We start from the raw sequence: 26,481 nt of genomic DNA on the forward strand, positions 1-26,481 counted from the left end.
ACCTTAGCAGGAAGGAGCCTCGGTAGCTTATGTTCTGAGTTAGGGTGATGTTCATGATGCCATGAACACCACCGCCTTTCTCCGAGGTCAAGCAGAAATGCCTCGGAGAAACGCAGCGTCATTTTTGAATTCGGGGGCGTGTTTTTCCTTTCTCTCCTCTTCCCATTGGCTGGAATGTTTACATTCCAGAGGAGAGAAAGAAAGTAAAAAACACGCCCCCGAATCCGAAAAAGACGGGGCTTAAATGGACAGACGCCCCTCTACTCCAATGGCTGGCCTCAGTTTAGGAAGCCAGCCAATGGAGAAGAGGGGCGGGTTCAAGCCCCATACTAGAAAACATTAAATCTCGCGAGCGAGACTGCGCAAGCGCAGCCTTCGCTAGCCGAGACCTAAAAAGGGCCAGTTCTCATGGGAGGTTACAAATGAATATTAATCCACACATAAGATCACAGGGAGAAACCCAAAAGAGAGTGTGTACTGCTCCCTGTGTAAATTGTAACTCACAAATAGCACGTTCTCAGAAAAAATGTGCCATCATTACTGTCATAAGAAAATCTTCAGACTGTTAAAAGAATTCATATGTCAAAATGTCAAGTGTTTTGTTGAGGATGTGGTGAGGCCTTTTTTAAGGACGAGAACCCTCACTCACCCGAGGGTGACATGCTTCATCATAAGGCTCCCTCCTCACACCGGGGCCACAAGGTCCCAAGTGTGGGCTTCAACTCTCCAAAAATGGAAGAGGAGCAGAGGTGTTTTTTGTGGAGGGGACCAAAGTAATCGGTGGGTGAAGGGCAGAGTGCAGACAAGGAAAATGCTGAGTGAAGATGTTAAAACTGTCTCCAAGGAATCCTATAACTTTATTGTGCGGGGTCCTGGGACAGGATTAAAAAATTAAGAAGACAAGGGGTATCAACAAATATATCCCTGTTAAAGGTCCTAAAAAAGGTCTATTCACATCCTCAACAAAACACTTAACATTTTCACTTATGAATTCTCTCAGCAGTCTGATGATTTCCTAACGACACTAATAATAGCACATTTTGTTCTGAGAACGTACTATTTGTGAGTTACAGGATACAAATGAAGATAAGGTGGTACTAAGGAGGGACTAACAAGCCTATTAACGAATCAGAAGCCAGCATTTACAAGGGACAATGACACAAGCCAATGAAAAATATGGGCGGAGGTTCAAGTCCATACTCTAATATGGCATGCTTCGCAGAGCAGTGCATGCGCTGCCCAGGCTCAACTTAAAAATGAGCAGCTTCGGAAGACATGCAACAAAAGGTTTAATTATCTCAGCAGAACCTCTAAACCCAACCAACCTAACTAAATAGTCTGAGAAGTTTATTAGCAAACCAAAGATAACTTGGTGCCAAGACTACTCACTGTAAACTGTCCATTGGCTGTGGCAATGTAAATGGTGTACTGCTTTTCGCTGGCTGTGTCGAGACTCATCTGATTGGATTCTCCCTTATTCCGTAACTCCTCCAATGCCAGCCTGACAGCAAGATACTTGGATAAGTGATCCACAGTCGCGTTGCCTGAAGTTTTAATGTATCTGCAAATAAATAAATCACCAAATCAACAACCTTCAGAAAATTGGCAAACAGAGAAACATCCTGGAAAAACATTTGGTAGTCTGTTTACCATACATATGATTGATTGCTTTTTAGAATAAAAGACCAGCACCCGGGAACATTCTAGCAGCATTACAAAAACCTCTCTCAAGAAATGTAAATGCCTGCAGTGCTCCATTATCGAGTATATAAGCATCCTTTAACACCAGTTTCAGTTTTTGGATTCCCTGATAACACATCTACTTCAGAAAAGGAGCAACTGGATCCCCAGCATAGGCTCTTTTTAAAGAAACACACATCGTAATAACGTATTCACCAGTAAGGATCATCTCAAAAGTCTGGATACCAAGATGAGAAACACCAGAGGGAAGGAAAGTTTAACAGTGCTCTACAAATAATGACCAGGTGTCAGTTTTAGAAACGGAATCTACTTAAGAAAGTTTACATCAAGTGTGAATATAGGTGCACACTACTGCATTTAAAATTCCAATAAGATCAGCGTTACTTAAAAGTTTTGCTCTAGACTTCTATCAAGTTGTCTGTTTTTTAATGACCAACTTTGAAGTAAAGAACAAAAACGTTACTTGCCTGTATCCATAGTTTTGCTACATGAAGCGCTTTTACATTCACAAGCTTTGCATAATCCAGTGAAATGCATTCAAATTGTGTCGACCCTAGGCACGGCAAGATTGACTCATGGGATATCAATCCAAAACCTACAATGCATCACACAATTGTTAAGGTAGATTTTCCTATGGTATTAAAATTGCAAGCTGCAGCACGTTGTACTGTCTCAGCGCCTATTCTTCCGATAGTGGTGAAGGACCTTTTTTGTATTAGGAGTATTCAGGTTTTCTTACACTGGAGCTCAACAAGTGAAAAACTGGGAGAGTCACTGACAGCAAAAAAACAAGATTTACTGAAAGGCATTATGCACATGTTTTAAGATCTACAACTTGCAGATCTGCACAGATGCAACACCATGTCTTAATATTACTTGACTGTGGTCTAGTTTTACATTTAGTGAACTCCTTTCAGTTTTCAATAAATTTTCACCAAGGTTGGTGGATACTACATTTTGGCAAACACACTAATCTTTTCATTATCTTCTTCCACAGTTGCAGCTAATGCTAAGGGGATATGCTGCCCCTATCCATCTTTGTTTACTGTGTTTCAAGAAATATTGCATCCAGCCCTTAAAAGTGAGTGCCCTATGCTTCAAAAGACAATAACTCTATTAGTTCTTTTAGAACTTATATAGAGGTTGATAGGAAGCCGGCACTAACTTAAACATTATTGCCATGAAGAAACAATGTGCGTGTATTATTATTTATGCATTATGTCCATACACATACATCTGTCATATCCTGGCAGTTGACCTATAGGATGCCTTAGTACTTGTGCACAACTCCTTCCTTAAATGGTCACTCTATCATAGCCAAATATCAACCACTAGTCTTAGCCCTTCCTCTTTTGCATTCAAGGACACATCAATGCTTCCCCCAATGCTGTCCCGTAAATGGATAGTCATGCATTACAGTAATGCTAGGCATTGCACTGCTTGAGGTTTTTGTTTTTTAAAACTTGGCTGGATTGGTTCATATCCATGCCGAGGTGTTCTAATGTGGGCAACCCGCCCCCTATGTTTTAGTTTCACTAAAATGTTAATTTTTAGACTACATCGCTATAGGCTACATTTGATCATTGCTATGCTTATTTTGCTGTAACTGTACAGAGGTATGTCAAAACCATTTCTGATATAACTATGTGCGAATCCTTACAATGTATCTGCACAGCAATTTATGATTATACTGAAAATAATAAAAATGGTTTTGAAAAAACAAATGTGCATACATACACCTAAACAGAAGTCTGTTTATTTCATAAAAGCTAGAGGTCTGCCTGGAGGGACTCAACTCTATATTCTTAATGGGAAATCGTAACATGCTCCGTTTGAATGCCTCCTGATATGTAAATTCTAGAGAAAGATGCAAGTCTCATGTGTGGATTCTAGGAATCTAGGTGCCAGGCTAGCAGATCATGAGTGTTGGTTCCGGATGCCTGTTGGGTAGCTTGCAGATAATTAGCAGCGTTGTTGGAGGGCCTGGTCTGCCTGCCCAATGTTGAGCATCATGCTCATTCAAGACATTCTGAAGGCCAGAATACACATAGGTAGCAGGGGATAAATCGGGCTTTAGCAAATAGAAAACAGCTAAACCAACATGCTAAAAGGGCAGCCACCAGAATTATTACCAGATGTGAGCATCAATTTACAATGCGATTTGCCTAACATGACTTGCTAAGTTAAATGTTATCTTATGGAATTTTAATCTTGACTTCTTCAGTATTTTACCACTGATGGTATAGAAGCTGGCATGCATATTAGAGGTCCAGAAACAGTTAACTACATTCTTTAGTCAATATAAAAAAAATGGAAATGCTTTTGTTCGCCTTAAGTTCAGTAGGATAGTTTCAGAGGATGATATCAGTCGTGGAGAGTAAACGCCATCTTTGCCTTACTCACCACCTTTGTGTGTGTTCATTTTACAGTTTGTGATGGAGCATATTTTGGTATTTCTAAAGTGTAAATTCAGCTGGCTAGCAATAGTACATTGTAAAGAGTGCAGGCCTCAATGAGGATACAACGGGGCTACAGAGAAGGAACAGAGTCCTCCACTCCGCTTATCTGCCACATCAAGGACATAGACAAGACAAGAATAAAAGACAACAGCAGCCACTGTTTCTTTAGTGAACATTGCTTTCATTGTTCAGAAAAGGTATGCAAGTGTGAATCATCTATGAAACTAGAGAAGGCCCCTCCTTTGGCTGCCATGTTTAGTTTAGTTGTTCTAGGGAAAGGAGGGGTTGGGGATACTGATGTACAGAACGTCTTTAATACTGTCATAATGTTACATTATTTTCTGTTGTTCTGCTCCGGACAAATATCATTGCCACCATCTTCCTTATTTTCATAATAGTTTCTATTCATATTGCATGTACTAGATATGATTTGGATTTTAAAAATCTATTTCCTCAGATTTGTCTCTGACGAATACTTTTAGAGGAATACCAGAGTTCTTGCCTTAGTAGCTAGGGCTATTGCTTAGACCATCTGAGCACCGAATTTGTCTGAAGTAATTTTTTCAGTCTGGTAAAGTAAATGTGATTTTCTTCACCAATGTGTGTTGTTGGTAGGTAAGCTGGAATGGTAGGACTGGTTCATTTTGTTTGGTCTGACCTTTTGGGTCAACATTTATATTGTATGGACTCGTCTAATGGCCAAGTGGACTAATGCACCAGTGCACAGAACTGTGTTTGACCCCATGCTAGTACGTTTAAATCCCAGCAAGTCTATTCAAGCTTTCCCGGAGTGGGCTATCTGGAGGACTGTGTGGACAGGAACATATTCTCTAACTATACAAGGCTAGTGTAGCTTATAATCACGGTCATCAGGAAAAGTGGAAAGGAAGAACTTGGATCTTGCACATTTGAGACCGTCACAAAGAATATATCTGCCATTTCATGTTCTGCTAGCTATGGAATATATATGTGTTGTATATACATATATAAATTGTGTTCTACTTGTAGCGTGACTTCCACGAGCGCTTACTTTCATGCTCGTGGAGATCACGCGGAGTGTTGTGTTAAGTATGGGTGGTTCGAGGCAGGGACGGTTGAGGGATGAGAACGGATATGATGTAAAGGACTCGGGATGTAGCGGACGTGAATAAATCCTGCTGCTCCAACAAGTAACCTTCTGCGGTGTCTTTATTTCAATGTGGATGTTCCAGGCACTTTCCCACATTGGCAACGAGCGGGCACGGACTTGCCCATCCTCAATTGGATTATTTTCATTTTCATTCATTTTTTTTTTTTTTTTTTTTTTTTTAAAAAGAAGAAAGATTTCTTTTACAAGAAGGAAGCGAAAAGAAGTCTGCACCTTCGCTGATGTCATTTTTTTTTTTTTTAGTTGTATTTCTCGGAAGGCGTAATAATTTTCAGTCTACATTTTCATTTTGTGACTGGCTAAGATCGGCTGAGCATTTGTCACTTGCGGAGGAGACCTGCGTGATTTTGGAAGCCGATTTGGAAAGTTGGAAGTACGTGCACATAATTAAAACCACTCTACGAACATTCATAAAAGGAAGGAAACAGTAGAAGACTCCACAGTTACCGTGTCTCAGTTGGAATGTTGCCGCAACTTGTTTGGGGTTGCAAATAGTGTCACGTCTCTCGGCACGTCTCACTGGAAGCTTCGGACCTGTGTCCATTGTTTGTAGGGCTTTACTGCACGTCACACGTTAACGTGACCCTACGTAATTTTCGTCACAACGTGTTGCTGTAACCACGGCAACTTACTACGCTCTTTGACCCGACGTGCCGCCATTTTGAATTGGAAAAAGTGTAAACAAAGGAAATCAGAGACCGCACTCTGCGAGTTCGTTGGAAGCAACTATTGCTCTTGACAAATTGAGGATTTTGGAATAAACAACACGCACACTGCGTGTTACGAGGTACATTCCTTCACAGTAACTTTAAGCCACGAACTTACATTATTAAGTTTTATTCCAAATTTTAATAATATCGTTCTTCACATGTTAGGAAACAAAGGTAAAATAAGTTTAGTGTAATTAACATTTGATTTATAATATACTGTGTGCTACATAAATATGTCCGGCATTGTACCACCGCCTTCTTTTCTCACATCATCAGATGATCCCCCCATGCCATGGGAAATATGGGAACCGGTATTTCTAGCATATGTTGAAGTACTTGAAGGATAGGACTGTGAACCTGAGAGAAAACTGTCTTTGTTAAAGCATTGTCTTGGGGGTTTTGGTTTAAAGGAGTTTAAAACACTGCCAGCTCTAGTTAATCCTGGCAGAATAAATGTATACCAGTATGCTTCATCACAGTTGAACATTCGTTTCGGGAAAAAAAATGTAGTGATGGAAAGATTCATCTTCTATTCAAGAAAACAACGCCCAGATGAATCAATTGAAGTCTACATTTCTGCTCTCAGGTCATTGGCAGCTTCATGTGATTTTGAACGCATTTCTTACGAACAGGTTCTGAGAGACCAAATTCTTATGCGTACGAATAGTAAGAAAGTTCAAGAAAAGTTGTGGTCCACTTCTGATCTATCATTAAATGCTGCCATCGATATTGCCAAATCCATCGAACATTCAGAGGAATTTGTAAGAGAGATCAGGGGTAATGAAAAAGGAGATATATTTAGTATCACCAAAGAATCAAAGGACCACGATAAACAGAAGAAGATCTCCACTCAGAAATCCGATTACCAAAACAAAACTGAGAACAAATATAAGAACCCTAACACATATTCTGAAAAACGCAATCCATCCTTACAATGTTTTAGATGTGGGAGTATTAACCACTTAGCCAATTTTAAGGGGTGCCCAGCTATTGATAAGGTTTGTTCAAAATGCAATAAGAAGGGGCATTTCAGTAAATATTATAAAACCAATATGAGAAAAGTAAACTATATACAGTGCACAGAAGGTAATTATACTCCTGACAGTAATGATGAAAATGAAAATGAAATCAATACAGTAATTAATATGTGCAGTGATGATAGGAAATCAAAAATTCCCTCATGCATCATCAATGTGGATGGAATAAGTTTGGAATTTCTAGTAGACTCTTGTGCTTTGTATTCTATCATATCATCAAGGGTATTTTATGAAAATTGGCCGAAAAGAACATTAATTCATCCTGATGTATCGCCAGGGGGTTATACTGGCCACAGAATTGACCTAATAGGTTATTTTAATGCTGACATAGGGTTTTCCGGCAACCATACTTTTAGCAAGATATATGTGGCAAAGTCAGGAGAATCTCTTCTAGGGTGGCCACATCAACATGAATTAGGCATTAGACTTGACCCAAGAGCAAATCCTCCTGTTTTTGCTGTTGGTTTTAGTTCCCAGTGTGAACAAGGTGTAGTTGACAAATTGATCAGAAATTTTCCGAGTGTGTTTAGTGGGAAACTTGGTAGATATGTAGGATTTGAACATGTTATTAAACTTCATGAGAATACCACTCCCATCCGGCACAGAGTAAGGAATGTCCCACTTTCTTATAGGGAAAAGTTGAGTGTCATGTTAAAAAATCTCTGCACTGATGGCATCATAGAACCGATAGAGTCTTCTCCGTGGGTTTCTCCCATAGTTATTTCGTTAAAATCGTCAGGGGAACTCCGGTTGTGTGTTGACTTACGCAGTCTAAACCGTGTAATCTGGGTTGATGCTCATCCTCTTCCTAATTTGCATGAAATGGTATCCAGTTTAGGTGACGCACAAGTTTTTTAGTGCATTGATTTAGCAAGTGCATATCACCAAGTGGTCCTCTCAGAGGAATCAAAGAATTATACAGCATTTATTACGCCGGATGGGCTATTTAGATACCGTCGTATGCCGTTTGGTTTAGCTAGTGCGGCATCAGTATTCCAGAGATTCATGAAAGAAACCTTGGAGGGGTTGTCTGGTGCAATAGCTTTCCAGGATGATATTTCGGTATATGGGAAGGATGATGAGGAGCACGACAGACATCTTCACAACGTAATTGCAGCATTAGCAAAGAAGGGTCTTCGACTGGATAAATGCAAGTTGAAAGCAAGGGAGGTAGAGTACTTAGGGCATACAATTAGCGGGAAAGGCATTAAACCAAAGCAAAAACACGTTCAAAGTATCATCAATGCTCCGGTACCTTCATCAAGAGAACAGTTAGTTGCCTTCCTTGGGTTAACTGAATTTTATGCAAAGTTTATTCCTAATTATTCCCTTAAGGTTGATCCTTTCAGGTGTTTACTCAAAAAAAATGCAAAGTTTATTTGGTTAGATGGCATGACTGAAGCATTTTAAAATTTGAAGAAGTTCATAGTAAATGCACCATGTTTGAAACCTTTTGTTCCAGGGAAAAAGTGTATAGTCATGGTAGATGCAAGCAATATGGGCCTTGGAGGCGTATTAATACAAAAAGACAATTGCACTGAATGGGTTGTGGCCTATGCTTCTAGGGCATTACGAGATGCAGAAAAAAATTATTCTGTGATCGAAAGAGAGCTTCTTGCTTGTGTATGGGGGGGGCAGAACATTTTAGAAGTTTTTTGTGGGGCACTGAGTTTATTATCAAAACCGACCATAAACCTCTTGTGTTTCTAATGTCTCCTGGTGGAGGTCGTTCAATGTCAGCACGCTTAGCGAGGTTATCTTCAAGATTACAATCATTTTGTTTCAGTATTGAGTACGTTCAAGGGAAAGCTAATATGCATGCAGATTGTATGTCAAGGTTACCCATAGACAGCGAGAAAAATTATCAAGATGAGGATTGTGAGGTTGCATTCACCACGCGAGACCACAATCTAATACATGGTAAGGGTTTAAATCTGAGTGAGGAGATTTGGTTGTCTGAAATGGAAAAAGACAGTGAATTAAAAATTGTAAAGAATTACATAGTGCAAGGCTGGCCAGAATTAAGGAAATTATCAGGCGACATGATGAGTTTCTCAAAGATTCATGAGGAACTAGCTATTGAAAATGGGTTAGTCATGAGAGAGGACAAAATAATTCCACCTTTTGGGCTTAGGAACACCATCATGGAGATAGGTTATGAGGGTCATCTCGGAATTTCCTTCACTAGAAGACGGATTAGGAAAGCGTTTTGGTGGCCAGGAATAGATTCTTCTATTGAACATTTTGTACGCCAGTGCAGCAATTGTGCTAATAGTGATAAATCTGCTGTTCCTTTACGGGTGGAATCTCACCCTGTTGCTTATCCTGTTAGCCCATGGAGAAAATTAGGCCTTGATATCATTGGTCCTTTTCAAGTCTTACCGAAAGATAAGTGTTTTGGAATTGTTCTTATTGATTATTTTTCGAAGTGGCCAGAGGTTAAGATGGTCAGAGAAGTTACCTCACAAAGTGTAATTGAGTTTTTAGATGACATTTTTTGTAGAGAAGGTATTCCACAAGAAATAGTCACAGATAATGGACCTCAATTCATTAGCAAGGAGATGGAGTCATTTTTTGAGAAGTGTAATATAACACATAAGAGAATAGCTGTTTTCCATCCAGAGGCTAATGGTCAGGTGGAACGGTTTAACCGTGTTGTGAAGGAAGCAATACAACTCTCGGTGAAAGGGGGTTTAAATTGGAGTAATGCACTGCAATCCATGTTACTAGCATACAGAACGTCTCCAAATTCAGTAACGTTAGCTAGTCCATTTGAATTATTAAGGGGGCGCAAACCTAGTACCAATTTAGTACCGTGGTGGTTAAAAAAAGGGTTGAGTGACAATAAGTTTACTGCTGTTGACTATGAAGTGGTTAAACAAAGAGTTAATGAGCAGAAAGGAAAAATGAAATTGTTTATGGATAAGAAAAGAGGGTGTAGCAGTAAAACTAAAGTTGTAGTCGGTGAATTTGTTCGTTTGAAAAGGAATGAAAATGTTCCTAAAGGTTCACAATGCTGGTCAGATCCAAAGAGAGTTAAAGAAGTATTTAATAATGCTGTAAGAATAGAGGGAGGAAGTGTTTGGAATTTGAATAGGATTTCTCTGTTCAAAGGGTTTTCCCACTCAGATAGAAATGTTGGGATAAGTAGACATTCTACTGGTGAGCACAATGAACAACAACCTAATTGTTCAAATTTGAAGGGTGATTCAAGGGGGAAACGTGAGCATCATTATCCAGAAAGATTCAAGGATTATGTCATGTGTTAGTATTCTTGGAAAAAAAAAAAGAAAGGGGGAAGATGTGTTGTATATACATATATAAATTGTGTTCTACTTGTAGCGTGACTTCCACGAGCGCTTACTTTCATGCTCGTGGAGATCACGCGGAGTGTTGTGTTTTAAGTATGGGTGGTTCGAGGCAGGGACGGTTGAGGGATGAGAACGGATATGATGTAAAGGACTCGGGATGTAGCGGACGTGAATAAATCCTGCTGCTCCAACAAGTAACCTTCTGCGGTGTCTTTATTTCAATGTGGATGTTCCAGGCACTTTCCCACAATATGGTCTTACAGAGTTACATTCATGTGGGCATAGAGAACATAGCAGCTGACCAGCAGCTAAACCCATGAGGTTCCATGCTTTGAAAATCCTCTCCTGACATCCCAGCCCGATAAAGAGATATTTCCATAAGTAAAAAAAGATCTAGGGGCACCTGTAGAAAGGAACGTAATCCAGAAAGAACTGTGGCTAGGACTTAGAGCACGATGAATGACTGACTTGCGGCCTGAATCTGGGAGAGTGACCTGTGCAACAGGTATTGGCTTTGTCCCTATATTTTAGACAGGGAGCACAACAGCGCGGCTGCTGTGCAATATGGCAAAAAACTAGAAAAGTAAGTGTTATGATGGAACCAGCACTGGCCACCTCATAGTGCTTTGTTGTTCTGGTGGGGCGAGGGGGAAGCAACAAAGCCAGAAAGCAGAGATGCTGCAAGCGCTCGCCATTTCATAGCACCACAGCACTTTCATCTAGCCGGGGGGCAATGATGGGAGGGGCAAGTAACAATGACAGGAGGGGTTGCAAACTACGACGGTCGGGCAGGCAGCACCGTCAGGAGTAGAGAAAGCAATCAACAACAGGAGCACCGCAAAGAACAATGATGAGATAGCAAGCAATGACGACGGAAGTGGGCAAACAGCATTAATGGGAGGGCAAGATACAAAGACGGGGTGGGCCAGGAAGTAAGCAACAATGATGGATGGGAGAGGCAAACAACAATAATGGGAGTCAAACGGATGCAAGCTACAATTCGGGAGTGAGTAAGAAAATACGACTGTGGAAGTAGCAAGAAAAACAAGCACTGGTAAAGCAATTTGGTCTCACCTATGCCAGAGCTATTGGCTTTCCTAATGTGTGTTTAGCCATGTTATACTGTAGCGTGGTTGCTGTGCAGCATAGTTGAAAGTAAAGGGAAAGAAAGCACTATGACGTGGTCAGCGCTGGCCGCCTTATTTGACTTTTTATCTTTACTTTTAGCCGTGCTGCTTTACAACATGGCTAAACAAGCTATTGACAATGTCAATAGCTCTTGCATAGGCAAGACCTCTTGAGTTGTTTTAAAACTACTTTCATGAACTCCACAGAGAAGCTCAGAGGACAGGACTTGTGAGACCGCAGATTTCATGCTCTAGAACAAAATAAATTAAGAATAAAAATAATTGAAATTTCACAGTGGCTGGAACACTCTTCGAGTCTTCTCAAACACACTGATGACACAGTATGTGACATCCAATCCCATCTTTGTTAAAAAAGAAAATACATATATCTCTAAATGATCCTTCCTGGAACAGTTCTCAGGATCATGAGATGTGCAGTGGTGTAGCTAGATCCCAGAGGTGGTTTTGGAGCGGAATGTGGATTTTGTCCCTAGACTACAGCAGTGAAACTCTTCATTTTCACAGTTTGGGATGCTAGTGAGACAGATGCTGCCTGCCCAGTGCTGTCGCTGGGAGGAAAGACTGAAGGCATTTATGTAAGAAGGACAAGTCTGTGGAAGTCAAAAATCTAATGAGCGAACACTAAAAAAATGAGGAATTAGCAAAAACAACTTCAATGGAAGGGTTGTTGGGGTTACCAGCCTCGTAGATTAGTGGAAGTGTTGTAATTTAGCCATTAAAAATGTATGAAGATTGTTGAGAAAGGTGAGCTGGTTGCAGTGCACCTTTCAAACAATTCTTAAAAATGTATTTTTCTAAAATAGTTAACTTTTTAGTGCTATTATTATGTGGTACTGCAACACAACACTGTACTCTTTTTACTGACATTGGAGGGATAACAGGCTGAAAGGGCTGCTTTAAGGGTCTAGTACAGAAGCAGCAGTTTCCACAGATCTCTTCAGGGAGTCAATAGTTTAATGTTTGCAGTTTTATATAGCACAAACTCAGACCAATGCCTTTTAGAGGGCTTTAAGTGAGCACCCAATTAATAGCTTTAGCCATTAGGTCACAACTGACGGACTTGCCTTTTTTTGCTAATGATATCCCAAATGACTTCTGATATCATCAATGATAATAGTACATGCATCCGACATCATTATTGACACCTTACACACACTATTCGCAAAGTAAAAGCCGAACGAGTTCCCATTGTATGTATATAAGTAACGTAGAGGTAGGAATTTCACAGAAGTACACTGTGCTTGCAAGCAACATGGGGGATGGATGCCAATAATATAATGGAAACTGCTAGATAAAACATGCACTCTTGTGGATTGCTTCAGGAGTAAGCAATGGCACAACAAGCGATGGTGGAGGAAGAATTAAAAAAAAAAAAAGTACCTCAAGTGTGAGCAGGGGAATGACACTAATAAATACATCAATCAGTGCTTGGTCCACGCTCCATCAAAGGGACAAACAAACAAAGAGAAAGGGACAAACACACAAAGAGAAAGGGAAGCCTGCATGCTCGGACCAATGAGGACCAAGGAAATTACTTATGAAGCCAACCAGTGGTAAATAACGGGAGGCTAAAAACCCCTTTTAGAGTTCTAAGAAACAATAGATTGTTGCAAGCGACAGCACATTTCAAGTGAGCTGATGTGTTGGTGGCGATGGAGAAGGTGAGCGCGGATGATATGGCATTTTGAAGTAATAGCCTATGCATTTTCCTCTCTCCTTACACAGATTTAGGAAGTAAATACATTGTAAGGGACTCTGTGGCACAGGTGTGTCCACTGTAACGAAATTCTGATAAATAAGGTTTATTGTTTTCACATTAACATTTCCAACACCCGCAAGTAGGGTTCATTTGCCCCTTTAAAATTCCATTTTGCAATGTGTGGTGGCATAATGCTATTGGATTTCAAAGAGATATGTGAGGTGGCTGGGCATGTTCCAATCATTTTAGCTACATCCTTCAACCCCTTGAAGATTCCTTTGTGCTCCCACGAGGGTCTACAAATGTTTGAAACCCACACAGATGCAGGAATCTTGGTGACGAAGCTTGAGTAATTCTCAGAACCAACTAAGAGCGGCTGGTTTGCTAAATCCGGGAGCAAAATGGTTGAGTGACCTTATAAAGTGCCTTTTCCGCAGTGGACGTTTCCAACAGATCTCTGTCTAGATCGAACAAGAGGCATCCTCATGCATAGTGTCTCTTAAATTTTGGATCTTAAAGGCCAGCTGAGGAACGAATACAGTGAACAGAATCATACTGCCGAAAAAATTGATACCCTGACCGTGACCAATAGACTTAACATGAGCCACCCAGAAGCTATGGAGACAGAATAGGGTCACTGGGGAGTCAGACAACTTGAATAATTTAGCAAACTATGAGCAGCCACTGATTGCACTCTGAGACCTAAACGGCCTATAAGGAATGCAGACAGAGACGAAATTGACAGAGTCCAGTCTCTGATGTTATCAGTGCCAGCACGGAGGTGACAAGTTGTGACAACTCTGGAAATCTGAATATCGGCCTCGTGGAAGGCACCAACAGCTCTAAATATGTGCTTTAAGTGTGGTATGGAGTATTTATGTTTTGCACTTTGAAATGTGCTGCATTCACTTTAAGCTACCGCTTCAGAGCTAGTTTGATATTCAGGCAGGAGTTTATGGTACTGAAAATGACCATCCTAAAATGGCTATTGACCAAAGAAATTCACCTTTTTCATGCTTTCAACTTGAATTTCTCGACAACACAAAAATCAGTTTCTTGTAAGTAGCTAGCAAATCAGGCTGGCATAGCCTTAGATAAACCCATCAGGGCGCAGCAGTGTTACCATGATCTGGGTATCATCAGATTACTGTGAAATGTGAAAAAGTAACGCCTGTGGAACCAGCCTCTTTACAATTTTTTTTAGTTAGTCAGGGTTTATCGAACATTGTGGATGAGTCCAGACTACACAAAGACTGACAACTACCATGCTGCTGCCTGGCCATTTCAATATCAAGCACTTCCTCTACAACGTGAGAGAAAACAGTATGTTTGTTATTGGTCTTTTCGGTACCTGGAAAAATAATAAAACACCAAACAAGTCAGAGATTGATATCCCAAACAAAAGCACCACAAAATTGTGCAAACCATTTCACAGTGACAGGCTCTCAAAAAAATCATGCACTTGCGGAAGGCTACTACTACAAAGTGTCCCATGCTAAGGCCAACTTGTCCAGCCCTGGAAAGCAACTCATACAATTACATCCAATCTCGCTGCTAAGACTGACTCCTACAAACCACCATGCAACAGCAAGAGGTCCCAATAAACTGCGCTGCTCTGGCCACAGACTGCTGCTAAGCCAGTACGTCTCACATTTTGGCTTTTAATGCAGGCCCATTGTCATTGCCAATGCTTTTGCTGATGGTGTTCAGCATTCACACAAAAAAGGGGGAAAAAACTGCAATGATGCATACGTGCGGCTGTGTCAGCTTGCAAGCACACGTATGAATCACTACCGTGGCCACACCATCACCACACAAGTATGAATGAAATTGGATTTGTATAGCGCTTAGTTACTCCCTCTGGGTGGTTGAGTTCCATCCCCAGTTGGGTATCATCTGCTTAGGTAATGATCTTTATGCCGAAAGGAAGGACTATTTCTGCCAGCGGGGCCATGTAAGTGTTAAAAAGCGTGGGACTCAGGGAAGAACCCTGGGGAGTATCACCACTCGTGTGGGCATGAGAAATTATATGGTGGCATATTTGTTTTTGTTCTTTTTTATTTACTGTTTCAAGGTGGTGGACATCCACCTTGAAATGGTAGATGAAAAGCACCCAACTAGCGTGCCAAAGCATTTTGTTTCCTAACTGCAGCTGCTGGGTTCTCCAAAATATAATTTAAAAAACACACACAAAAAAACAAGCTCAGGAGGGGGAGCAACAACGGAGCGGCGTTTGGAATGAGTCGCAGGAGCAATCTGTAGGGAGCAACAGAGGAACTGGAGGAGGGGAGAGGCAAATTTAAATTAAACAAATGGAAAAAGTTGAGAAACCCAAACGGGATGGGGAGAGGGAGAAGCAACAGAGGAGCAGGGGGGAGGGGTGGAGATTTTAGTGGGGGAGGCAGTACAAGAGGGAAAGAGCAAGAAAATTATCCAACTGCAAGGAGTGCTAAAATGAAAAGAAAAATGAAGTTCTCTGAATATAAGCAGTGGAAGGATACAAGTCCCCAAACAAACCATGGTAAAGAAGCTATGCTTTGTGGGGGAGGGGGGGGCAGCAAAACAAGAAAACGAAGGAAAACCGTCAAATCAGAATCAAACAAATGAGATTGACAAACGTGCTGCGATTTCTTTTTAATGCAATAGTTTCATAGTTCGTGTTTTTTAATTGGGGAAAAAATACTTTTGTATTTGGAACAAGCATTGGAAAAGCCAGTAGGTTTCGCCTATGAGGCCCATAGCACCCTCGCTTTGCCGCATGGGAGATTTCATTGCCATATGGGACATTTCTTTAACACGGTTTGTTTGTTTACAGCGTTTGGTGCTACACCACTGCATCTTCCCAAGACCATAAACAAAATGTGTCACTTTTAACCAAGTGGACCACCTTCATTTTCTTGACCTCAGATGAGAGAAAGACTGAGTCCGATAAGTTGCATTTACGCTTTCGTACAACATTTATTAACCTTCTAAGGTAACTCTAAAGTTGTTGATCATGGCCATGAAGAAATCTACTCGAAAAACAGTCGTGTTCTCAAAGTTATTATTTTTTTACAATGTTGCAGCTAGAAAATAACGTTAAGGGGATTCCAGTTTTGCAAGATCCCTTTCAACAGGTACTGCACCAGTAGCAATGACCATGGAGAAAAAAAATGAAATTTTACAAAATACATGCAAAGGACACACAGTATGTGGTCAGCCAGTCTCCCATCAAACTGTTGAGTCATAGAACATAAGCCAAGAAAAATAGACAAGATGAAGGCTGGAAAGATCGCTCAGTTGGATGATGCGTCTGCTCTGCAAGTCACAGGTTCAAACCCCAGCACTGCGGGTTCAGACTTCCGCTTCCAATGAAGCTTGGATGTTCTAACCAGTTAACACTAGGACACTTAAACATTCTGTCGATTGAATGTGGAATTGAACAGGGAAGCTTAGCTCTGTGGCAAGAAGCCTCAATTGAGCTGTGTGCACCACTACACCAGTACCTAAAAACCTGTGTGGATTGCACAGGGGTAAACTGAATGTGCAGCTGCCTCAAAACTATTTGAACAATAAGCATGCAAACGCCGAGGGTTGATCTCTGTGACTCATGCCGCTCAAAAGTCCACACAAACTTGCAATTAATTGCTCATGCGCATTCCCATGAACCGGAAGCGCACTGACACAGTTAAAAGACGAACCAGGTGAAAGTACTGTTTTCTATTTCTAGGCTCGTTTATAATTTATTAACCTAGAGATGGGATTATATTTTGAGCGTCTGCTACGCATGTGGCGCGCCCACTATGAACTGAATGTATGAAAGCACGGGGGTGCAGGATCTGGTAGTCCACAAGGCATGGTTATTGTGTCGTAGAGAGACCACTAGCCTAGGTAGGGGTCAGGCCAGTTTGCCAAAAATTAATTGTGCTTGGGCCCTAGAGAGCACACTTGCTTGAACAGGGGAGAGGCGAGTCTGCACATGAAGGATGATTTTTGGACTGCCAGAGAGGACACTCGTCTGAGGTTCGGTCAGGTCTGGGTCAGTCTGCTCACGAGGGGGCAGACTGTTCTGGTGTTGGCTAAACCTTCTGAAGCACAAAGTGCTTTTTGAAACTCGGAAGCCACCTACACTCCAAATACTAGCGAGTTCTAGAAAAGCACGGGCGGCACGATTTGCCTCGTCTCCTACTAATGGCCCATGCTTTAACATTTCATACAGTTCTTAGACCTGCCAACCTGTAAATAAATGTCACAGTGTGAGGAGGTGGGCCTTGGAGGGGGCGGCGTTTTGTGGCAAGAGCTCCCTATGAGAGACTCTACCCTCCATCAAGCCCACACCCACTAACCACCCACAAACCCCCCCCCAAAAAATACAGAAGTTGCCGGGACCAACAGGAAAAGCGAAAGGGGGAGGGGAAAAGAAGCTGCCAGGACTGCCATGAGTATTAAAGTAAAGCTGGGTCAAATGCTGCCAGCCACGGGAGTCTGTGACTTCTAAATGGCGGATCATAACCCATGCCCTCTCCTCGGCTCTGGGTATGCTCACAGAGCCGCAGAAGAACCAACGCCTTTAGTCTCTGTGCAAAGAGCATTACCGGCACAGTAATTTAAGCAAGTACTGGCACTGTGAATTGCATGACAAAATATTTTGAGGGATTGCAATAACAATACCAAATATGCTTTCGTTTAACCCCTGCAAAGTGACCCTTGGCAGGGCTGCGCTCTTACGAGGCACCCTTACCTCCGTATCCTCCTCCACTCACAGACCCTGGACATGCCGACATGGTGAAATATGAGGAAGTGAAGCTTATTGCATGAAGCAGCCATGCTCCTCCCCCGCAGCGCCAGTGAGAGAAGACAATGATCTTAAGCGTGGCAACCATGAAGTGGGCACCGTTACTGTTTTGTTAAAATAAAAGCCCAGCGGTGTCCAAAAGTATATGAACACATTTTGTACAATTTAAACAGCAACAGGAGCGGAAACTCAGGAAGCAGTAAAAATGTATTAGGATGGGAAATGCACGAACGTGCGTGAACACAAACCTGAGGCAGAACCTAACAAAAAAATAGTGCCAGGAAGGAACGTAAATTTTTAAAAAATGTAAACCCACATGTAGCAGGGGCAGTCCGCAGTGAGGAGCTAAAAAACAAAAAAAAAAAAAAAAAGGCGGGAGTAACTATACATGCTGACCAAACAGAAGCATGCATTTCTAAAAGGCAAGGATGGGAAAAAATGAAAAAGAGAGGAGGGGCTTCAAGCCACAGTGTACATTACAGCATGCCTCACAAAGCAGCGCATGCGCTGCCCAGGCTCGACCTAAAAAGCTTGCTGTGTTGCACAGATTACACTTGTACCCAACTTTTGGTGAGCACGTACCTCGTCTGTGCACTATCATCCTTCTCCATGAGCGTTGGATGGGGCCGGAAAACCAGCTCTATTTCACAGGATCCATCCAGGCTGGGATCCATGGCCACAGTCTCATTGTTATTGTCCAGTTCAAGACCTGAATCATCCGAGGTCTTGGTCTTCTTGTTGCTGGGTCCTGCCTCTTGATTGCTGTGCACTGATGCATTGCTGCAGTGCGAACTGTCTCCGTTGTCTTCAGCGCCACTCCCATTCTCTATCAGCTGCTTTTTACCTCTTTGTAACCTGGTTATGTTTTAAACAGAAAAGTTAAACATGTGAATACTCAGAGTTTTGATCTATGTTCATATATTTCCTTGGGTCAGTCTTGGGAACAACATATGGTGAGATAAAGGTAGCCCTCCAGTAATTGTACAACCCACATTATAGCACTACTATGGTCAGATATTATAGTTGACTGTCGGGAATGTGCTTTTCCAAACAGTTCTGGGCCTTCTCACGGATCAGAGTCTACAAGAGCAGAGCAGTTCATTTAGTGCATCACTTCAATACATGTGTACCTGCAATGCTAACTTGAATCAGGCATTGGGGGCCAGGCCTTGAACGGGTGCTTTTAACTCTGTGATGGGAAAATGTTGGTCTTCAAAACTTTGGCAAGTTAAGTAGATGAGCTCTGCGTTTTTGCATGCTGAGAAAAGATGCTCCTATAACGGTCCATGCATAGGCATGCTATTTTTTAAAACCAATATATGCTGTTGGAGATTGAAGAACAAAATTCAAGATATAAATGTGATTAGTCTTTCAGGAAATGTCCAGCATGTGCTTGATATATGATTTCAGAGCTCGTGTCCTTTAGCAGGTGAAAGAATCGTCACATTCTACAACTATCAATGGTAGTTACTAGGTTTTTTCTTTCTTTAGAAATAATAAAGATTACTATGATAACAAACAAATAAGATCGTATGAGGTGAATTCCTTGTTATATGTTAATTCTTTCACTAGCATGGATGAATTGGGGGCTTGGGGGACTGGGATAAGTTTAAATCCCCAATTTCATCGACTGATTGCCTTAATTGACTTCTCACAAACTTCAATTTGTTTGTCATTATTTTATGTTTATTTACACAAGTGCATGCTAATTTCCTGATCTTTGAACTGTTATAATTCCATCATAATTTTTGCCATATTTTCCTAATGAAATGGCAATATAAAACATAAGAAATGTACTGGCCTAGTCTACTTCATTAAGAACCACTCAAATTCCAACCTCACCTGTCCTAAGGCCTCTCTCACCTGTTCATCGCCTGGATCTTAAGCCCCTCTTCAATACTGTGGCTCAGAGCTTGCTGGTTGTTGTGCTTGTTGATCCTCTGGAGGACTCGTTCCTGGTGGGCTTCATACTCGTCTCGGCTCGGATAGATTTTGCTGATGAGTGCATCAAAATTTGGATCTGGGCGAAGGGATCTTTTGGAAACTAGCTTCTTTCGACACGTGGGGCACTCCTTGTTCCTAGAAGATGGAAAAAAGAATATTAAAGGCAACACTATAAATTAGGGAAAAGATTTGCGGGTTTGTTTGTTCATGAATTGATTGCCAATTCTATAAAGCTAACTGTGTGACAGCTTCCCAAAAATGCTACTTGGAAAGATTTGTTAAATTCAAGTGCTCATAGTTTCACAATACATTTGAGAGAATAAGGCACAAATATACTACAAATAAGACAATGACTCGCTGACTGCTCGTCATGTCTTATTTTTACCTGATCCTTATCCACAGGGTTACTACGATTAAACTTGGTAGACTAGGATATCTCTGAGACAGTATAATATGTCTTACCTCAGGGGTGAGAAACCACCTTGAACAGACCTTGACCCAAGTAAGTATAGTAGTGAACACCAGACAGACAGAACCACATGTGGTATCTTCTGCTAATACTTGTTGCGTTGTTTTTTGTAAAATGTTATTGGTGGATCGGCAAGACCCCTGCCAATATTAAAATTAAAATGGGTATAACCAAAAATATTTTTGGGTTTCAAAAGACCCCCATTGCCATAGCAGTCCTGGGTATTGAAGGCATCTACGTTGTGCGTGGGTATGCTCGTTGTGAATGAGCAGAATTACACCAGTAACAGTGAAGTTTGGCAATGGCTGAAATGGGCAGACCCCCTGCCCCATGTTGTATGCTGTACTGGGAGGAAGCAATATGTGAATGACATTTCAACAGACAATAAAGACATCAAATATTTGGCAGCCTAATGCACCTATTTATTCATATCGGGTACCCCACATTCTCTTGGGATCTATAGACTGCTTTTGGCAAGATTAATCCACACAACATCCAAGCGCTTTGTCTCCTGTAACTTCAACAGCCTATTTCTGAAACCTCCCTACTAGTCGCAATATCTTGTGCCAAGGGTATCATTTGCTGAAAGTGCTTATAAGCCTCTCAACTAAACACATGTTCCTACGAGAAAATGTGACACTGAGGGCTCATGGTATGGGCTATGACTTCAGCAAACAGAGGAAGATGATGGATGGAGCACTGAAACCTTTCAGACACTCACCCCCAGTCACAGATCTGGGTTGAACCAATCATCGTTTTTTAGCTCACTTCGCCACTCCAGTTCAGACCCAGCCATATGCAAATCAGTCTTGACCCTGTTCCTCATGGGAACAGACCAGCCCGAACTGCCAAGCGAGGTCTTCCCTAAAACGGAAACAAGCATCCTAGGACCGGTTTCAGGGTTTCACCCCCTTATCAGCCAGGTTAGCTGGAATCCAGTGGCAAATTGAGCAAAGGATCAACGTTTGGGCATACATTGCCAACTTCGGGCGAACAAATCAAACACAAGGAGATGATTATGGAGCTCTGAAAATTTTCAGACACTCACCCCCAGTAACAGATATGGGTTGAATCTCATCCAGGAATAACCTGGCCTAGCAGTTCGGGCTGGACTGTTTCCATCGGGAACAGGGTCAAGGCTGATTTACGTATGGCTGGGTACAATCTGGAACGGCGTGGCGAGCAAAATGTATGATGGATTAAACCCAGATCTGTGACTGGGGGCGAATGTTTGACAATGTTAAACATTCCGTCCATCATCTTTTTGTGCTGCATAGGCTCTTACTTCAACCAGGAAATTTTTCTCCCATTTTGTCAATCACAGCATACACCTTACATTTTTACTTCAACAGATCCAGTGCTCTGCACTCTAGGGACTAACTCAATGTGACACTTACAGATACACTGAATGCCAGCCAAGCTACGACTAATGCAGCAAATACTGGTTTTATAAAATCCTTCTTGTCCGATGGCTAAGCACACACTACAGGAGCTAAGATTACATCAGTTACGTCTGTGAAATATGTGGCAGGCACCTTGATGTAGCTTTCCTTGCGAAGTGATGCACCAGTTTAGCAGGTGCTTCTGCAGAACCGGTTTGCTAATGCATCAGCTACCCAATGCTTCCTTTTCATCAGTCACTGTTGTGGAATCTACACATCCTAAGAATGGGAAAAGGCCATGATGTAAGAATAGGACACAGTTACCTTTACAAGGAGATGGAAACAAAAGTAGAAAAAGAAAGGAACTGGTGAGTTTGCACACTTGAACAAGTGACAGGGGTGTGCCATAGCATGACATACACCCTTGTGTGTAGTACCAGTTGCCCAAACCGCTATCATAAAACTACAGGTGATGTTTCTGAGCTTGCCATCAACAGAGACTGACACCAATAGGTTGATAATAGGAAACAGCCTTTAATACTATGAGTTACAGGGATCACCCATAAAATAAATTGACCCGCAAGACGTTATGTTATCTGTGGTTAGAGCAATCGTAGCTATTCAACATCTGCAAAGAGTTTGTTTAATAAATCAAACCATAATTAGGCTTTTCAGGAAAGGTTACTAATGTTGGACTTTTCTTTGTGGCAATAAAATCATGCACCGCTTCCGAGCTTGTTATAAACATAAGTTTCAAACAAGTAAACAACAAATTTAGCAATCAACTATTAGAATCACTCATTGACATTGCTAACCAGTGGGGGATAATATTAAGGTTACAGAAAAGCAAAGAACAAAATGACTGTATGAGATTTGTTTTCAAATGAGACTTGAAGTATCTCCGAATACATCAATCGGATATCGTACTTATGCACACAGGTGTCACCTGCCTCCTGCAGGAAGCCACTTGGGTGTTAGCCCTAAAAGGCAGGCTTTGAATGTGAAGCCGCCTTTGAAGGGCAGATGTGTAACACCAGGGGGAAGGGCTGCCCCATTGTTGAGTTAGACAGGCTGGCACGGGGAGCTGAGAGGTGAAACCAGTTGCCAAACCGGCTTCCCCAGGGACGTGTAGCCCTGAGGTAGCCACACAACAGGGTTGGCTAGTAAGGTCTGAACACAGAGAGAGTGGTCTTGCCATCTTGGGAGTGGGCAGAATGGTACATCCTGGGATGCAACATGCCACAAGAAGTGGTCACCAGGTGGGAGGTAACCTGGTGGCCCATGGGTTACGAACCACATCCTTCCCTGGCACCTGGACCTCAGATCTTGACCGTCTTGGAAGAAGGACCGAAGAAGGACTGATCTGCTGCATTGAGGGACCAGCAAAGAGAGTCTGCACCGATGAGGACTACACTTGCTGCACGGGGTGGCTAGGGAAGACAGGGACTGTGCCTGCCGTGTCCTACTCAAGTAGAAGCTGTCTCCAGACTCCAGTCAAACAAGAGAACTACAAGGGCCAGCTGACTGACTCCTGTTCACAGCACAAGACAGAATAACTGAAGTAGCATGCTGGGGGGAATGGTAGCCCAAAGTCTTTAAACAGACACCACAGCCTCCGAGTAGCATCAAAGACCGAAACCCGCCACACAGAAATGTACCCAAGTTCGCTGAGCCCGGGAGTGCTGTTGGAAAGTTGCTGGGACCCTCAGAAGGCAAGTTATCGATCCATGAAGGATTGGCCTGTGACAGCAACACCGGGCAACTGGTAGTCCAGTGTCGACTGGACTTCCGCCAGACCAGGGAGGAACTAGTGGAACGTCGACCCTGCAACCAGGCCCCCCCTCACCATCTTCATGGATTGAGGAACCCATGCAGGAAGACCCCTGTTGATCGCGTCGCATCCCCAACGTCCTTGGAGCATCTGCAGCATCCTTAATCATTTGCATCAGGACCACCCCATTAGAATCCATTGCAATATGGATTAAGTGTCTGCAACTGCTGAAGGACTGCCTCTCCTGTGGAGGTAACTGTTTCTGAGGACCTTGGTGGTCCCTCTGACTAGCTCCCTATCAGAGTTGGTCGCCCTAAGTATTCCTAACTGACTGGAGCGACACTTACCTGCGGTTTCTTTTTTTTTTTTTTTTAATTAAGTGTCCTGGATTTCGTTGATTTTGCCAAGGCTTGTTCGTGGCTGAGTGAAATTGCTTTTAATTATTACTGCTTGTAAAATCTACATCTACAGAATGCTCCATTGGATCCTTTTCATTCTACTGTCTAAATTCCTATAAAAATACAGTCTATTTTTTATAAAAATTGGGCTCAGATTTCTTGAGTGTTGTGTCAATTTCTTCAATTAGTTTAGCATTGTTTAAATGCTGCACACTCGCTCCTCTGTGTAAGCTTTGCTGCTCAGAGCCACAGCTATTGAGGGTTGAACTGAGTGTTTAACAGAGGAAATCCAAGGGTCCTGATGAGGTTGGTAAGAGTAATACACGGTGAGGTTGCACCATGCAATGCATCCCATTTCCTCACTATAGCGAAACTTAAACAAGGGGGAAAGAAAAACATTTTAATGAAGAGGCAGGATGTATATGAACGTATATTTGGGGTTGTCAGTATTCAGACCACATAGGGCTTCCTGTTTGTCCAAAGAGCTACCTATGTGGGTATGAATGGTGGCAAACAAAAATATGAGATGGGCTGAAACAGCGCACTAGCTCAGCTGTGCCTGTTTTCTAACAAGCACGTCCCTTTCAACGAGTGCAGACAAAGAAGCATTCGGTATTTTCTTAAACACAGGCGGTTCGGCATTAAAGTACAATTTAGAATCCTGCACTCCAAAGGTGACTTTGTACCAAAAGCAATGCAATGGCATAGATCTTTCACTTCATTTTTACGTCTTAGAGAAAGGTTTGCATGTGTATGTAGAGTTCCATTCATCCAGAAGCATCCACCTTGATAAGGGACAGAGAAACAAAGTACTTGTCGCACTCGACAGACATTTCACTCTGGAGATTACAGGTCTAATCACAGTTCCACAACTCCGCATTCATCACGGTATACACATACACACAGGAATTCAAACAACTTTACATAATTGGTGACAATTAATTCACTTAGTTCATTGGATTCCTGCTGGAACAAGATCACAATGCCATTGAAATTTGACACGCATCACAAAAGAATGAAAAGAAATCTCAAAACTAAAGAAACAAATAAAATAAGTACCTAAACTTCTAATACAACTTTTGCCCAAATTAAACAAATGTGGAAATGCATCACAAGCAAAAATTAAATTAAATTGTTTTCGAAAAACAAAATTGATACCGAAGGAATAGACATTTCTGGCGTTCTGGGAACAGTACTTGGCTTGGAACTATTACAGGCTCACTACGTCTCAGCCAGCGTTGGGTCTTAGGCGACATTCAGAATATTTCGAATGGGACACAATGGTTTAGTAGGATTTGTTTTGGGTTCTAAACTAAAATGATTCGAACACAAATTCTGTAGGTTTCTAAAAATTAAAGCAATTAAGTAAAAGACCAGTTTGCCATGCTCTACTGGTGCTATATCACTTTTCGACAACAAAACTGTAACATGTACTCTCCAGCACAAATTAGTAAGCTTAAACAGTGCATGATACTTGCAAAATAGGAGTTCATTTTTTTTTTTTTTTTAAGAAAAACAACTGTCTGGCTCACACGTTTTTCACCAAACTTGGGAAAACATTTCTTATGGTTTGCCTCCTCTCCAATAAAGGGATATATGCAATAGCTTTAGGACTTGGATGACTGTAATAATTACCATATTGGCCAGCGAGGGCCCTTGGTTCACCATAAATACAAGCACACTGTGGCTAGAGTTTCCACAAGCCGTAGGCCATTATGCCATCATGTTTCAAGTGAAGGGCTTTTCTGTGACAACACACTGCTATAAAATTGGCCAATATATTTGCCTCAAAAGAAGCAAACCTAGACTAAAAATCTCAGAACGCCTGAGATTCTCAAAAGAAAGCACAAACATCAAAGTAGTGCTATTTTTGGGCAGTGCCTCGTGTGAATATATTTTTTCTTTTTAGAACCCATGTATGCGGATTCATCCGAAGAACATTGATGATTTTCTTATGAGATTTTTTCTGGTCCAGTTTGTATTCAAAATACTCCTGCTCAGTAGTCCTTCAATGCACATAATGTCAAACAAAATATATTGTTAAACAGGCATTGTAGGAATTTTGGAAAGTTTCTTCGTTGTTCATAGATCCGTTGTTATCTGTGATGATATCTTAAAGCAAAGGAAACTGCAGACATTAAATGAAGTATTGGAGGAATACCCCCCTCTCGGGAAGCTGTAAAACTGCTTTCTGAATATCGCTGCACAAATTCTGCAAAAAGTTTATTTAATTACGGACACCAGAGCAGCTGCTCAAGTGTGATAATAGATCGGCAAAAATATCTTAAAGTGAACATTTTCAGTGCCCTCCATCCTATAGAACACCCTGGAGGATAAAGTTACCTTCATGTTAACGAATCAATTTAAGTCCGCTGGGTGGCACTTCTTTTAAGTGAGTGACCTACCAGGCGGTTGGACAGAAGCATGCTCCACAAAGGAGTTTAATACAGCATGTTGTGTGGACATGTTTCATTGCTCTGGGGCACCCACTCACCAGTTCCCTCTTTTGAAACGCTGCATTTTGTTATGGT

At 41.7% G+C, this 26,481-nt stretch overlaps 1 protein-coding gene across 1 annotated transcript in view; it reads right to left on the reverse strand.

The window, feature by feature from the left end:
* The window catches only part of RNF2 (ring finger protein 2), a 111,480-nt gene that overhangs the window by 15,289 nt on the left and 69,710 nt on the right, over positions 1–26,481 (reverse strand). The window contains exons 5-7 of the mRNA XM_085601521.1: positions 19,850–20,065; positions 18,569–18,841; positions 1,390–1,561 (exon numbers count right to left, since the gene is read on the reverse strand). Of these exons, the coding sequence (XP_085457647.1) occupies positions 1,390–1,561; positions 18,569–18,841; positions 19,850–20,065 (661 nt within the window). The remainder of the gene's footprint in view (positions 1–1,389; positions 1,562–18,568; positions 18,842–19,849; positions 20,066–26,481) is intronic.

Source organism: Triturus cristatus, chromosome 4_2, assembly GCF_964204655.1.
Source record: "Triturus cristatus chromosome 4_2, aTriCri1.1, whole genome shotgun sequence".
Classification (NCBI taxonomy): Eukaryota; Metazoa; Chordata; class Amphibia; order Caudata; family Salamandridae; genus Triturus; species Triturus cristatus.